Source organism: Oncorhynchus nerka, linkage group LG25 (genome assembly GCF_034236695.1).
Source record: "Oncorhynchus nerka isolate Pitt River linkage group LG25, Oner_Uvic_2.0, whole genome shotgun sequence".
Lineage (NCBI taxonomy): Eukaryota > Metazoa > Chordata > Actinopteri > Salmoniformes > Salmonidae > Oncorhynchus > Oncorhynchus nerka.
In genome coordinates, this window is record NC_088420.1 from 58,408,881 (window position 1) to 58,424,828 (window position 15,948).

Consider the following 15,948-nt stretch of genomic DNA (forward strand, 5'->3'; position numbering starts at 1 on the left):
ATTGACCTCAAATTCAATCTGTAAGACGGATATAATATATCACGTTTTTACCTCAACAAGATTCAGTGTGTGAACTGAAAAAACATTCCCTGAGCTAAACTGATAAATGCAGCAGTTTGAGATTGAACCCAAATTCAACCTGTACAATGGATATAATACATATTTTTACCTCATAAAGTGTGTGTTTGTGTACATTGAAAAAATCTTTCTATGAGCTATAATCTTTCTCTCATCTTAACTGAAGTATAGCCTTGCAGATCATAATTTCACACTGAGTTTTGGCACAAGATCGCAGATCTCCCTCACCAAGGCCAAGGTCTTTTGTTTAAATATATGTCAAGCTGTGTTTTCGCGAGCACTCCAATGATGAACTGTGTGTCGCACGCGTCACTATGGTGAACTACTAACAGAGTGGCACTGATAGAGAGAGAACAGTAGTCCAGTAGCTACTCCCATGGTGGAACAGCTGGACTCAGAGAGTCGGTCCCCATGGAGGAGGAAGGGGGAGAAAAAGGAGAATGAATATAGTGAGCCCCTCGAGAAGGAAGAGGGGATATCCTAAGGGTTCCCCACCTTCTTGATTTGAGGGGTAGATATAAAACGCCGCATAAATCCATGATGCTTTAGGCTAGAAGCAAGCGGTAAAATGCCAGAGGAAGACACGACTCTGATGCACATGGTTTCTCTCTATGACATTCAGGAGCTGAGCTACAACCTTTTAAAGTAGAGGAGTCATTACAAATTGACTTGGGAAGTAATCTTATAGAATGTGTGACTGTCGCTATCAATTGATCAATTCACTTTCTGTAAAAAATAATATGTATAATTAAATTGAGGGGTCATATAGATTATCATAATAAAACATTTGGTAGTGGAATAATATTTGGGGAAATTGGGTCTAGATTTTATTTTCCTTATCAATTATTATACATTTTATTATTATTGTCTTGAGTCTTGTTAAACTACGTAGAATTGCAGGTAATAAGCTTAAAACAAGTCTATATACAGTGGGGAGAACAAGTATTTGAAACACTGCCGATTTTGCAGGTGTTCCTACTTACAAAGCATGTAGAGATCTGTCATTTTTATCATAGGTACACTTCCACTGTGAGAGACAGAATCTAAAACAAAAATCCAGAAAATCACATTGTATGATTTTTAAGTAATTAATTTGCATTTTATTGCATGACATAAGTATTCGATTACCTACCAACCAGTAAGAATTCCGGCTCTCACAGACCTGTTAGTTTTTCTTTAAGAAGCCCTCCTGTTCTCCACTTATTACCTGTATCAATTGCACCTGTTTGAACTCGTTACTTGTGTAAAAGACACCTGTCCACACACTCAATCAAACAGACTCCAACCTCTCCACAATGGCCAAGACCAGAGAGCTGTGTAAGGACATCAGGGATAAAATTGTAGACCTGCTACAGGACGATAGGCAAGCAGCTTGGTGAGAAGGCAACAACTGTTGGTGCAATTATTAGAAAATGGAAGAAGTTCAAGATGACGGTCAATCACCCTTGGTCTGGGGCTCCATGCAAGATCTAATCTCGTGGGGAATCAATGATCATGAGGAAGGTGAGGGATCAGCCCAGAACTACACGGAAGGACCTGGCCAATGACCTGAAGAGAGCTGGGACCACAGTCTCAAAGAAAACCATTAGTAACACACTACGCCATCATGGATTAAAATCCTGCAGCGCACGCAAGGTCCCCCTACTCAAGCCAGCGCATGTCCAGGCCTGTCTGAAGTTTGCCAATGACCATCTGGATGATCCAGAGGAGGAATGGGAGAAGGTCATGTGGTCTGATGAGACAAAAATAGAGCTTTTTGGTCTAAACTCCACTCTCCGTGTTTGGAGGAAGAAGAAGGATGAGTACAACCCCAAGAACACCATCCCAACCGTGAAGCATGGAGGTGGAAACATCATTCTTTGGGGATGCTTTTCTGCAAAGGGGACAGGACGACTGCACCGTATTGAGGGGAGGATGGATGGGGCCATGTATCGCGAGATCTTGGCCAACAACCTCCTTCCCTCAGTAAGAGCATTGAAGATGGGTCGTGGCTGGGTCTTCCAGCATGACAACGACCCAAAACACACAGCCAGGGCAACTAAGGAGTGGCTCCGTAAGAAGCATCTCAAGGTCCTGGAGTGGCCTAGCCAGTCTCCAGACCTGAACCCAATAGAACATCTTTGGAGGAAGCTGAAAGTAATTATTGCCCAGCGACAGCCCTGAAACCTGAAGGATCTGGAGAAGGTCTGTATGGAGGAGTGGGCCAAAATCCCTGCTGCAGTGTGTGCAAACCTGGTCAAGAACTACAGGAAACGTATGATCTCTGTAATTGCAAACAAAGGTTTCTGTACCAAATATTAAGTTCTGCTTTTGTGATGTATCAAATACTTATGTCATGCAATAAAACGCAAATTAATTACTTAAAAATCATACAATGTGATTTTCTGGATTTTTGTTTTAGATTCCGTCTTTCACAGTTGAAGTGTACCTATGATAAATATTACAGACCTCTACATGCTTTGTAAGTAGGAAAACCTGCAACATCGGCAGTGTATTAAAAATACTTGTTCTCCCCACTGTATATCCTAGGTTGGGGGCATTTTTTTTTTTAAATGTGAAAAAGGGGGTCCTGGGGGAAAAAGGTAAGGGTATGGTCCGAGGGAATAGGGGGAGGATACAGGATCTCAGCTATCTGTAGAACAGCTGGATAATAAAAACAATGCATGATAAAGAGACTGGGGCCAGGGCTGTGCTGTACTTTGTGTTATGTCCCGGACACCCGACCTTGGTCAGAACAGATGGTGGTTCAGTATCTCATATTCACAATGAGTGTCAGAATATTAGTAGTGCTGATTTAGGATTGGGTACGCCTTTTAGATTATAATGAATAAGATTATATGGCAGATCCTAGATCAGCAGAGAGGGATGATCGCCTAGGCTAAGCAGCAGGCATCAATCAATATTCAGTGACCTTGGAAAACATCAAGAGGGAAATGCAGATTCCAGAATCTCCATCCCTCAGTGATATATTTAATTTAGCCTTTATTTAGCCATGAAGTCCCATGAGATGAGTCATATTTTTTTAAAGGAGACCCAGTGGAAAATGATGACCACAGGGAAGAGAGGAGGGAAGACCCAGGCCAGGCCTGAGAGGTCCGGGAAACATGTTAAGTTTCTATGTGTGTGTGTGTGTGTGTGTATGCGTGTCACAGGGAAGAGAGGTCCGGGAAACACTTCCAGTTCTGGCCAGTTAATACTCTCTCCAGACTAAATATAGACTATCTACTACTCCACCTAACCTTCTGTGAGAGATCTCACTGGTCGCTCGAGCAATACAACTCGTTGACGGAGTTGGAATCAACTAGAATTAAGTTCAGAGTTATGCAGGAAAAAAATCCTACACGCCAAGAGAAGTACATTTCCAAGAGCAGTTCAAATAGAAAGTTGGATATGTATGACTTCCTGATGAAAATCAAAAGAAGAATCATTGAAGGGAGAGGATCAACTTTATGCTCTTCTGTAGCTCCAAAGGTGGTTTTCCATCCATGTTTCCCTTGATGGCCTGCTCTCTCCTTAGGCTACAGATTGAGACTGGGCTTGCTACTGACTTGCAGTGTCTATAAGAAACCAATAAAACTAAAGCAGAAAAGATGGTGGGGATATCTGTTACCTCTTAACACGGCATGTAAGGTATTGAAACAGATCTAACCATATGTGTCCGCGTGTCTGCTTCTGCGCGTGCGTGTGTTTGTACCTGCATATATAACTCGTTTCAGGAAACTAGGCGTATGTCGCAAGTCACGACTTCACAGGAGAGGCTTCAACTTTAATGTTTTTAAATTTTTTATCAAAATGGGTTTTCGGGCAGAAATGCCTTCTTGAACATTTGAACTTTCATGTGCCTTAATAACAAACGTGAATGCCATCTGTGCCATTTAGCCACAGAAAAAGTCAGGAACCTTCCCGCTAGCCATGATTGGCTGAGATAATGAATGGGCTGGACATGCCGAGAGATGAGTTTCGGATTGGTCTGCCGTGTAGCATCTTCTGTCTATAAAATGAGCTGCTCGTTATGAGTCGATAAACCTTTCTACTGCAGTTTTTTATAAAGATATAACATTAGCCATGGAGTACTACAAATGTGTTGCTACTTCTCTCTAACATTGCTGCCCTGAATGTATCAGGCACTATCGACAAAGGTCAGTGGGAAAAAGTTGTGATAGATTACTTTCAGGAGGACAATCGTACCATGCTCACTCTCTCTGACTCTGAAAATGAAATCAGACAATGTGAACCAGAGTGACTTGACACAACGGGCCAAGCAAGCTGTACAAACAAAACAGAAATGACACAGGACGTGTTATTTAATGAAAGGGGTTTTGCAGTCTGCTGTGAAGCATTCATCCATGTATACGGGTAAGAGTCTAGCTACAGATTCAGATATTATACATACAGTTGAAGTCGGAAGTTTACATACACTTAGGTTGGAGTCATTAAAACATGTTTTTCAACCACCTCACAAATTTCTTGTTAAAACCTCTCTGGGATATGTGGGACGGTAGCGTCCCACTTGGCCAAAAGCCAGAGAAAATGCAGAGCGCCAAATTCAAATAAATTCCTATAAAAATCAAACTTTCATGAAATCACACATGTAAGATACCAAATTAAAGCTACACGTGTTGTGAATCCAGCCAACATGTCAGATTTCAAAAAGGCTTTTCGGCGAAAGCAAACGATGCTATTATCTGAGGATAGCACCTCCATAAACAAAAGAGAGAAAACATTTCAACCATGCAGGTGCGACACAAAACGCAGAAATAAAAATATAAATCATGCCTTACCTTTGACAAGCTTCTTTTGTTGCACTCCAATATGTCCCATAAACATCACAAATGGTCCTTTTGTTCGATTCATTCCGTCCATATATATCCAAAATGTCAATTTATTTGGTACGTTTGATCCAGAGAAACACGGGTTCCAACTTGCGCAACGTGACTACAAAATATCTCAAAAGTTACCTGTAAACTTTGCCAAAACATTTCAAACTATTTTTAGAATACAACTTTAGGTATTTTTTAAAGTAAATAATCGTTAAATTGAAGACGGGATGATCTGTGTTCAATACAAGAAGACAACAAACTGAAGCATGTTTTCTGGTCATGCGCCTCTATCAAACAGTACACATGAAGTGACCCTCGTTCAAGATGGCCGTACTTCTTCATCACAACCAAGTCCCTTAGAAATCTGGATTTCCATTGAAAAGAGGGTGACCTCAAAAAAAATTATCTGAATGGTTTGTCCTCAGGGTTTCGCCTGCTACATAAGTTCTGTTATACTCACAGACATGATTCAAACAGTTTTAGAAACTTCAAAGTGTTTTCTAGCCAAATCTACTAATAATATGCATATCCTGGTTTCTGAGCCAGAGTAGCAGGCCGTTTACTTTGGACACGCTTTTCATCCGGACATGAAAATAATAATATGCATATCTTATCTTCTGGGGATGAGTAGCAGGTAGTTGAATTTGGGCATGCTTTTCATCCAAAATTCCAAATGCTGCCCCCTATCCTAAAGAACTTAACAAACTATAGTTTTCGCAAGTCGGATAGGACATCTATTTTGTACATGACAAAGTAATTTCAACAATTGTTTACAGACAGATTATTTCACTTATAATTCACTGTATCACAATTCCAGTGGGTCAGAAGTTTACATACACTAAGTTGACTGTGCTTTTAAACAACTTGGAAAATTCCAGAAACTGTCATGGCTTTAGAAGCTTCTGATAGGCTAATTGACATCATTTGAGTCAATTGCAGGTGTACCTGTGGACTTACTTCAAGGCCAACCTTCAATCTCGGTGCCTCTTTGCTTGACATCATGGGAAAATCAAAAGAAATCAGGCAAGACCTCAGAAAAAACAATTGTAGACCTCCACATGTCTGGTTCATCCTTGGGAGCAATTTCCAAATGCCTGAAGGTACCATGTTCATCTGTACAAACAATAGTACGCAAGTATAAACACCATGGGACCACGCAGCCGTCTTACCGCTCAGGAAGAAGACGCTGTCTGTCTCCTAGAGAGGAATGTGCTTTGGTGCGAAAAGTGCAAATCAATCCCAGAATAACAGCAAAGGACCTTGTGAAGATGCTGGAGGAAACAGGTACAAAAGTATCTATATCCACATTAAAACCATTCCTATGTCGACATAACCTGAAAGGCCACTGCTCCAAAACCGCCATAAAAAAAGCCAGACTACGGTTTGCAACTGCACATTGGGACAAAGATCGTACTTTCTGGAGAAATGGTCTGATGACAAACAAATTGGACTGTTTGGCCATAATGACCATCGTTATGTTAGGAGGAAAAAGGGGGCTTGCAAGCCGAAGAACACTATCCTAACCGTAAAAGCACGGGGGTGGCAGCATCATGTTGTGGGGGTGTTTCGCTGCAGGAGGGACTGGTGCACTTCACAAAATAGATGGCATCATGGGGCGGAACATATGTGGATATATTGAAGCAACATCTCAAGACATCAGTCAGGAAGTTAAAGCTTGGTCGAAAATGGGTCTTCCAAATGGACAATGACCCCAAGCATAGTTCCAAAGTTGTGGCAAAATGGCTTAAAGACAACAAAGTCAAGGTATTGGAGTGGCCATCACAAAGCCCTGACCTCAATCCTATAGAAAATGTGTGGGCAGAACTGAAAAAGCGTGTGCGAGCAAGGAGGCCTACAAACCTGACTCAGTTACACCATCTCTGTCAGGAGGAAATAGCCCAAATTCACCCAACTTATTGTGGCAAGCTTGTGGGAGGCTACCCGAAACGTCTGACCCAAGTTAAGCAATTTCAAAGCAGTGCTACCAAATACTAATATGTATTGTGTATGTGTATGTGTATGTAAACTTCTGAACCACCGGGAATACTATTATTCTGACATTTCACATTCTTTAACCTCTTCCTCCTACCCTCTACTTTTTTGAACATTCTGTTAAAAATCGCGCAACATTTCAGCGCCCTGCTACTCATGCCAGGAATATAGTATATGCATTTGCTTAGTCTGTGTGGATAGAAAACACTCAGACGTTTATAAAAACTGGTTAAATCACTGCTGTGGCTTTACCAGAACGGCATTTACATCGAAAAGCACAGGAAAAACTGATCACTGAAAATGGAAAAATATATTGCTGCGCTACTTGAACCCATTGATAAAGGTGAACCACAATTAATTGACTGAGGTTGCAGTACCTACAGCTTCCACACGGTGTCTAGAGTCTTGTCATTTTCCTACAAGTTTTTTCTTGGTCAAACACATGCAAGGCAGCGCATTTCTTCAGGTCTAGGACCGGATATTTTGGTTGAGACATTTTTCCAGACGGACAGCTAATGATTTTTACATCGCCTCCTGATGAATTTTATCGCTTATTAACGTTTACTAATACCTAAAGTTGCATTACAAAAGTATTTCGAAGTGTTTTGTGAAAGTTTATCGTCGACTTTTTGAATTTTAAAAAATGACGTTACGTTTTGAAACGCTGTTTTTTTCGTTTATCACACAGTCTACATATAACGATATCTAGGCTTTATATGGACCGATTTAATCGAAATAAAGACCCAATAGTGTTTATGGGACATCTAGGAGTGCCAACAAAGAAGATGGTGAAAGGTAATGAATGTTTTCTATTTTATTGTGCGGTTTGTGTAGCGCCGAATATGCTAATTATTTTGTTTACATCCCCTGCGGGTCTTTTGTGTTGTAGTGTATTGTTACATGCTATCAGATAATAGCTTCTCATGCTTTCGCCGAAAAGCATTTAAAAAATCTGACTTGTTGCCTGGATTCACAACGAGTGTAGCTTTAATTCGATACCCTGCATGTGTATTTTAATGAACGTTTGAGTTTTAACTAATAGTATTAGCATTTAGCGTAGCGCATTTGCATTTCCAGAGCTCTAGTTGGGACGCAAGCGTCCCGAGTAGAAGCAAGAGGTTAAATAAAGTGGTGATTCTAACTGACCTAAGACAGGGAATTTACTAGGATTAAATGTCAGGAATTGTGAAAAACTGAGTTTAACTGTATTTGGCTAAGGTGTCTGTAAACTTCCGACCTCAACTGTATCTAATTTTGTCAGAAAGTTGTTTTTATTGCAAGTTAAAGTTTACTGTTAGCTAGCTAGCTGACGCTAGGTGGCTGGCTCGCTAGCTAACATTATGTGTATGATCTGTGGAGTAATATTATCTTAGAAATCCATTTGCATTGCTAGTTGTAGCCTAATGTTAGCTAGACAGGAACTAGCTAACATTGAACTTTATTTGGTTAACTTTAGCTAGCTATGACAATCGATTTGTATTGCTAGTACTCTATGGATTAGGATTATGGTTCATTGTTTAGCTAGCATATCTAAACAAAAGATCGGATTGATTACATGACCCATCAAGTTAGACAGCTGTGTCTGATGGTGATTACGGCTATCTATTGTATTATAATGTTAAAATATTTGTATGTGGAATTTGACTTTCAGCATCAGTAGAACACACCTGACTCTCCTCCACCAGTCATACAAGGAGAATGATCTAATGCCTCCCATCAAAAAGAGAGCTGGCTCAAGCAAGCAATTGTTTACAGTGAGCAGTCGGTCTGCAGTGGTCAAAACAAGAAAAAGTTTGTGCTCTGGTATTGTGCCTGGCGGACCATGCACAAACTCCACCATAGTCTGGACATTCACTTCCTGGTGGAAAGCTAAGGCTTGCAACAACACCTGAGTCCGTAGTGCAGGCCGCTGCCACAGATCAAGCAGTACAAGCACTTCAGGTGAATATTATTTTCACTGCATTGTATGAGGTTATTCTTCTTATCTAAACTTGGGAGATTAATTGATGTTACGCAAGGTTGTAATGTCCTCTCAATTTTTTTTGTTATTTCCTGTTTTACAGTTTCGATGCTCTGGAGCCTGGAATTGTTGTCTCCAAGGAGCATTCGGACTCAGTCGTGACCAGGTTTTAGCTGCTGCGCAATGCTGACATCCTTCCTCCCATTGATTGTCAGCCTGTACAAGCACCACCTTGACTGGACACAGCTAGACAAACATATATTTTTGACAAGATCAGGGAGTTTTGTGACAAAGAGGCTATGGACATCACATGCCCTGCACCAAAGTCAATGGCAGCACAGAAACAGGCTCTCCGAATATAGATTCCCTTGTTCATGCGTGGTTTGGACTTGGAGCGAGTTCCCAGTCATCAACACTATCTGCAGTGCCTCTATTCACATGACTCTCTCCTAACACACATGCCATACGTTGCTACTACAATTTAAAAAATGTATCCTGCTGCTCAACCACTTTTCCCTTGATTGTATGCATATAACTACCTCATACATCACTGATATCGTTATTGATATTGTTCTTGAACATAATGTATATTATTTTTTTAAAATCTACTGGCATTGACACTTTTTTTCTTTATATTGACACTATCTCTTTTTGATATTGCTACTATGCAAGTAACCATTTCGCTTTACCGTTTACTCCTTCTGTAGAGACCCATCCACTTAACAAGATGTGGCTGTGGGATTATAGCATTTATTTTACATGAGCCATCAATTTAGACAAGTGTCATCTAATATTTATAAAATATTTTTATCTGTTTAACTGGAATTTTTCCTTATTGTAGGCTACTACTTTTACCTCTTAGTCTTAATCTTTACTACAGTACTCACTGTGTAGCACATGACCTCACATGTGAATCCTTAAAGAAATGGTTGGGGCTGGCTTAAGAGGGTGTGAACAATGGGTGTAGACAAAGAAGAGCTTTCCAGTAGGTACCAAATCATTCAAGGGCCATTTTCTCAAAAGTGAGGTTACACGTTTATCAACGTTCAAAGCAGAATTACTTTCCCATTGTTCCTCAAATACAGCGTAAGATAAACCATTTTGTAGCCCTGTGTCTCTGCTTTTATCCAATGCAAAAAACACAGTTTCAAATGTTGCTACATAACACCAAATTAAGGTGGTCGGGCACATATGGAGACAATATAGGAAATAAGGTGACATGCTGTGTGTGAACGGCAAAGTTAGTAGGGTTGAAGTAAGCTGTCATCCTCTAACACAGTATGAAACTACTTAAGATGTTAATCACCAACCTATCGCTAGTGATCTGTCACTTCCGCCTGTATGTGTTTGCATTTGCGCATGCATGTGTGTGTGCATGCATGCCTGCCGAACCAGATAGCTGTTTCTAGTGGTTGAGAGTACCATACGCTATCTATCAGTTGTGGGTCACATTTTTGTTTTAGTGCTTACATCTGCTCTTAACTTATGGCCCTCTTCCCTTGGGTTGGTGTTGTGGGAATGAGACAAGTAAGATGAGAGCCACTTTAACTGCACAGACTGGGCTAAGGGTTTAGGATTGGACATGGATTGAGGTAGTAACAGTAGTAACACTTTGGGATCTGACAAGCACAATTTCCAATCTCTACTTTTGGCTTCTCCTGTGCATAGAACACTTGAGCAAAGATAGACAGTATCAACAACTATCAGGCAAGATCACAAAGGGTGTGTGTGTGCCTGTGTTCTTACTTACGCAGAACTGCGATGAAGCTCTGGTTATCCAGGAGAACCCACAGTCCAAAGCCCATGATCAATGCTCCAAAGATCTACAGAGGGAAAAGGAATTGAGTTACAAGGTGGCACTCATTTTCATGGTCCATAGAGGCAGATAGCAACAATTGTCCTGGACCAGTACAATACAATAGAGGCAGGTAGATTCTTACTGAAAATGTTGGGCTCATTGCAAACCAGATCAGTGAGATATCAAATCGAGACAACTTGAAAAGCGGTGTGTCTCTAAAATAAGAAATTATAGTATGTCTGCTCCCTCTCTTTCTCTCTTATTTTTCAAGTCTGGTGCACTCAGCCTGTTGTTACATTGGTATCGTTTGTATCATTTTACTTTGCCTGGGAGAACTATTAGCAAGTGGCTAGGCTTAGCTGTACCACAGGCTCTGACATAGAAATAAACAGAGTATGGCTTTGTGTCCATGGTTGCACCTTTACAATGCAGAAAACCACCTCTCTCTAGCTCAAACCGTTCAAAACTAAAGACCTATTTTACCGGAGCAAAAGAAAATTACTTCTAGTATGGTTTCGTGGGACTCTCTTAAAGGGGTACACACAAATGAATCATCATGAGTAAGGAAAAATAGTTTAAATAAAACCTATCTATAAAATACATCTTAAGAGAACATGTATGATGGGTCAGTATGAATTAGATGAGATGGAGGTCACTACCATGAAATTAATTAATCAAAAAATGCTAGGTGCCGCAGAATTTTTATATCCCATCAAGGTGTGCCACGGTTCAAAAAAGGTTAGGAACCACTGGTCTACACCACACCTTCTCTACTGTAACAGATCCGTCGGAGACCTCCCATTCAGACTAACCTAACACATAAAGGGCCAGATTGAAAAGTTCTGAAAGGGAACTAGCCAATAGAGGAGCCAGGTCTAGACCAGAACCAAAAGGTCTGAACCTGATCAGAGTTTCTTGTTTAATTTTCATTTCCGGTCCAGACCACGTCCTTTTCTGACACTCACCTCCAGCAACGAACGGATGTGTTAGACAGCCAGATTATCTGCCGATTATTTGGTAACGAGTCAATAAAGTGTAGCCTAGCGGTTAGCGCGTTGGGCCAGTAACCGAAAGGTCGCTGGTTTGAATTTCTGAACTGACAACATGAAAAATGTGTCAATGTGCCCTTGAACAAGGCACTTCACCCTAATTGCTCCTGTAAGTCTCTCTGGATATCAGTGTCTGCTAAATAACTCAAATGTAAAAATGTAGCCTAAAGTGCAGTGTGGAGTTTATAGGGACCATGTCTGGTAGTGGGGGGTCAACCCAAAAGATGAGAGGTTCCTAATTCACCACTTTCCCTTGGCTTGGAAATGGAAACCTAATTGAGAACTCTTCATTTAGACTAGAGGATATGTTTCAACCTCATTAGGTCCATATAAACTAGTACTATGGAGTCCACTACTAGCCTCTGTCCACAGATGCTTTCCATTAAGGGCGGTGAGTGTTCACATCAAAAGCCTGAGTCACATTTACTACACACAGACACACAGTGAGTAAATTGGAAAGGAGGTAAAGAGTCAGGTTGGACACCCTCAGTGAAGGTTTAATATAGGAGCTGTTGTGTCAGTTTCAGGATGGAATGTCTGGGTTTTGATCAAACACACTTGTAGGTTGCGTTTGAAGAGTGAAGTCTCTGCCAGGTGAAGTCTTTTGACCTCAATGGTATTTCCTACCTTTCTAAATAAAGGTTAGAAGATGAAAACCACCAGTTCTGACTGTGTTGCTACAGTACAGTACTACAACACTAATCACTTTGGAAAGTAACACGTACTCGGCTAATCTCTCGGAAATTTCAATAAACAGCCTAACATATTCAAATGATAATGAAAACAGGAACAACATGGAAAGAACAGCAAACAGAAACTGGTCAGTGGGCACTGGACACACACATTTTCTATGAATGATCTTCAATAACTACTAGTCATTATACACAGAGTAATATTCTCTTAAGTCAGAAGGATTTGATGCAAATGAAGGCTACAGTGGCTGGGGTTGACGTAGATATCCATTGACATAGATAGCAGGCTAGGGCTGAAGGTGGTGATGTCACTTACAAAGAAGAGGAGGTTGAAGAGGAACAGGAAGTACTTAGTTGCCGTGATGCATCCCTTCCCCATGGTTACGACTCTGCAACTGAGAGAAAGAAACAGTTAGGTTAGATGAAGGCTACTTTTTATTTGTTTTATTTGTTTTATTTAACCAGGTAAGCTAGTTGAGAACAAGTTCTCATTTACAACTGCGACCTGGCCAAGATAAAGCAAAGCAGTGTGACACAAACAACAACACAGAGTTAAACATGTAATAAACAAGCGTACAGTCAATAACACAATAGAAAAAAAGTTTATATACAGTGTGTGCAAATGGCGTGAGGAGGTAAGGCAATAAATTGGGTGGGCTATTTACAGATGGACTATGTACAGTTGCAGCGATCGGTTAGCTGCTCAGATAGCTGATGTTTAAAGTTAGTGAGAGAAATATAAGTCTCCAGGTTCAGCGATTTTTGCAATTCATTCCAGTCACTGGCAGCAGAGAACTGGAAGGAAAGGCGGCCAAAGGAGGTGTTGGCTTTGGGGACGACCAGTGAGATATACCTGCTGGAGCGCGTGCTACGGGTGGGTGTTGTTATCGTGACCAGTGAGCTGAGACAAGGCGGAGCTTTACCTAGCATAGACTTATAGATGACCTGGAGCCAGTGGGTCTGGCGACGAATATGTAGCGAGGGCCAGCTGACTAGAGCATACAGGTCGCAGTGGTGGGTGGTATAAGGGGCTTTGGTAACAAAATGGATGGCACTGTGATAGACTGCATCCAGTTTGCTGAGTAGAGTATTGGAAGCTATTTTGTAGATGACATAGCCGAAGTCGAGGATCGGTAGGATAGTCAGTTTTACTAGTGTAAGTTTGGCGGCTTTGTTGCTAAATATAAAGCCGATTCTAGATTTGATTTTGGATTGGAGATGTTTAATAACTTCTTATGGATGAGGGGCAGTATTGAGTAGCTTGGATGAATAAGGTGCCCAGAGTAAACTGCCTGCTACTCAGGCCCAGAAGCTAAGATATGCATATTATTAGTAGATTTGGATAGAAAACACTCTGAAGTTTCTAAAACTGTTTGAATGATGTCTGTGAGTATAACAGAAATCATATGGCAGAAGAAATCCAACCTGTAAGTGGGAAATCTGAGGGTTGTAGGTTTCAAGTCTTTGCCTATACAATATACAGTGTCTTTGGGGTCATATTGCACTTCCTAGGGCTTCCACTAAATGTCAACAGTCTTTAGAACCTTGTTTCAGGCTTCTACTGTGAAGGGGGAGAGAATAAGAGCTGATTGAGTAAGGGGTCTGCCATAAGGCCATGAGCTCGGTCAGGCGCGCATCCGTGAGAGGTAGCTGCGTTCCATTGCATTTCTAAAGACAAAGGAATTCTCCAGTTGAAACATGATTGAAGATTTATGATAAAAACATCCTAAAGATTGATTCTATACATCGTTTGACATGTTTCTACGAACTGTAGAGGAATTTTTTAAACTTTTTGTCTGGCTTGCGTGTCGTGAATTTGGATTTTTGAACTAAACGCGCGAACAACAAGGAGGTATTTGGACATAAATTATGGACTTTATCGAACAAAACAAACATTTATTGTGGAACTGGCATTCCTGGGAGTGCATTCTGATGAAGATCATCAAAGGTAAGTGAATATTTATAATACTATTTCTGACTTCTGTTGACTCTACAACATGGCGGATATCTTCATTGCTTGTTTTGGTCTCTGAGTGTTGTACTCAGATTATGGCACGGTGTGCTTTTTCGGTAAAGCTTTTTTGAAATCTGACACAGCGGTTGCATTAAGAAGCAGTGTATCTTTCTAACTATATGTAGAACATGTGTATTTAGTCAAAGTTTATGATGTTTATTTCTGTTATCTGGCGGTGCTATCTATAATTTCTCAGGACATTTTTGAGCATTTTCTGAACATGGCGTCAATGTAAACGGAGATTTATGGATATAAATTGGATATTATTGACAAAAACATAAAATGTACTGTGTAACATGTCCTTTTACTGTCATCTGATGAAGATTTTCAAAAGGTTAGTGAATAATTTTTCTTTTAACCTCATAGTCCGCCCAAACCCGTATGCGGTAGCGTAACTACAGCCTCAAGCTCATTACCATAACGCAACGTTAGCGATTTCTAAAAATCGCAAATGAAATGAAATAAATATGCCTGTTCTCAAGCTTATCCTTTTCTTAACAATCCTGTCGTCTCAGATTTTCAAAATATGCTTTAGAACCAGAGAAAATCACTAATTTGTGTAAGAGTGGTGATAGCTAGCTTAGCGTTAGCATTTAGCACGCAACATATTCACAAAAACCAGCCAAGGAATCAAATAAAATAATTTACCTTTGAAGAACTTCAGATGTTTCAATGAGGAGACTCTCAGTTACATAGCAGATGTCCAGTTTTTCCTGAAAGATTCTTGTGTAGGACACATCGTTCCCTTTTGTTACTATGCATTTGGCTACCGAAACTAACCGAAAATTCAGTCACCTACATGTCGAACTTTTTTCCGAATTAACTCCATAATATCGACTGAAACATGGAAAACGTTGTTTGAATCAATCCTGAAGGTGGTTTGTCATATTTCTCTCCATTGAAAGCACCGTCCTTGTAGCCTGGTTTGTTCTGAGATTTGAATGGAAAAATACCGGGACCTGACTTTTGCGCACCAATTGCCACGCAGACACCAAGCGGGACACTTGGCAATTGTAGTCTCTTATGGTCAATCTTCCAATGATATGCATACAAATACGTCACAATGCTGCAGAGACCTTGGGGAAACAAGAGAAAGAGTCCGTTCATTCCTGTCGCATTCACAGCCATATAAGGCGATCATGGAAAACGTAGCCTCAGAAATCCTGTGCATTTCCTGGTCGGTCATACATCTTGGTTTTGCCCGAAGAATTTGTTCTAAGGGACTCACAGTGAAAATCTTTGCATTTCTGGAAACGTAAGACTGTCTTCTTTCCAAAACTATCAATTCCAAGCATATTCGAGCATCTTTTCGTGACAAAATATTGCGCTTAAAACGGGCACGTCTTTTTATCCAAAAATGAAATACTGCCCCTAGAGTCTTAAGAGGTTAATCCTGCGTTTGTGATTGCATCTTTTGTTCGACAAAATGGCTGGATATCGTCTGTGTCTTTGGTGGTGGTTTGACATAAATATGTGCTATGTTTTCGCCGTAAAACATTTTAGAAATCTGACACGCTGGCTAGATGAACAAGGTGTTTATCTTTC

General features: G+C 40.6%; 1 protein-coding gene across 3 annotated transcripts in view; it reads right to left on the bottom strand.

Annotated features, from left to right (window-relative positions):
• Window positions 1-15,948, bottom strand: part of cd82b (CD82 molecule b) — a 62,197-nt gene that overhangs the window by 33,471 nt on the left and 12,778 nt on the right. For 2 of the 3 annotated variants that reach the window (XM_029635032.2, XM_029635030.2), the window contains exons 2-3: window positions 12,706-12,784; window positions 10,601-10,673 (exon numbers count right to left, since the gene is read on the bottom strand). The exons of the other annotated variant lie outside the window; for it this stretch is intronic. In XM_029635032.2, coding sequence (XP_029490892.1) covers window positions 10,601-10,673; window positions 12,706-12,768 — 136 coding nt within the window. In that variant the 5' untranslated portion in view covers window positions 12,769-12,784. The remainder of the gene's footprint in view (window positions 1-10,600; window positions 10,674-12,705; window positions 12,785-15,948) is intronic. 3 annotated transcript variants of the gene reach the window in all.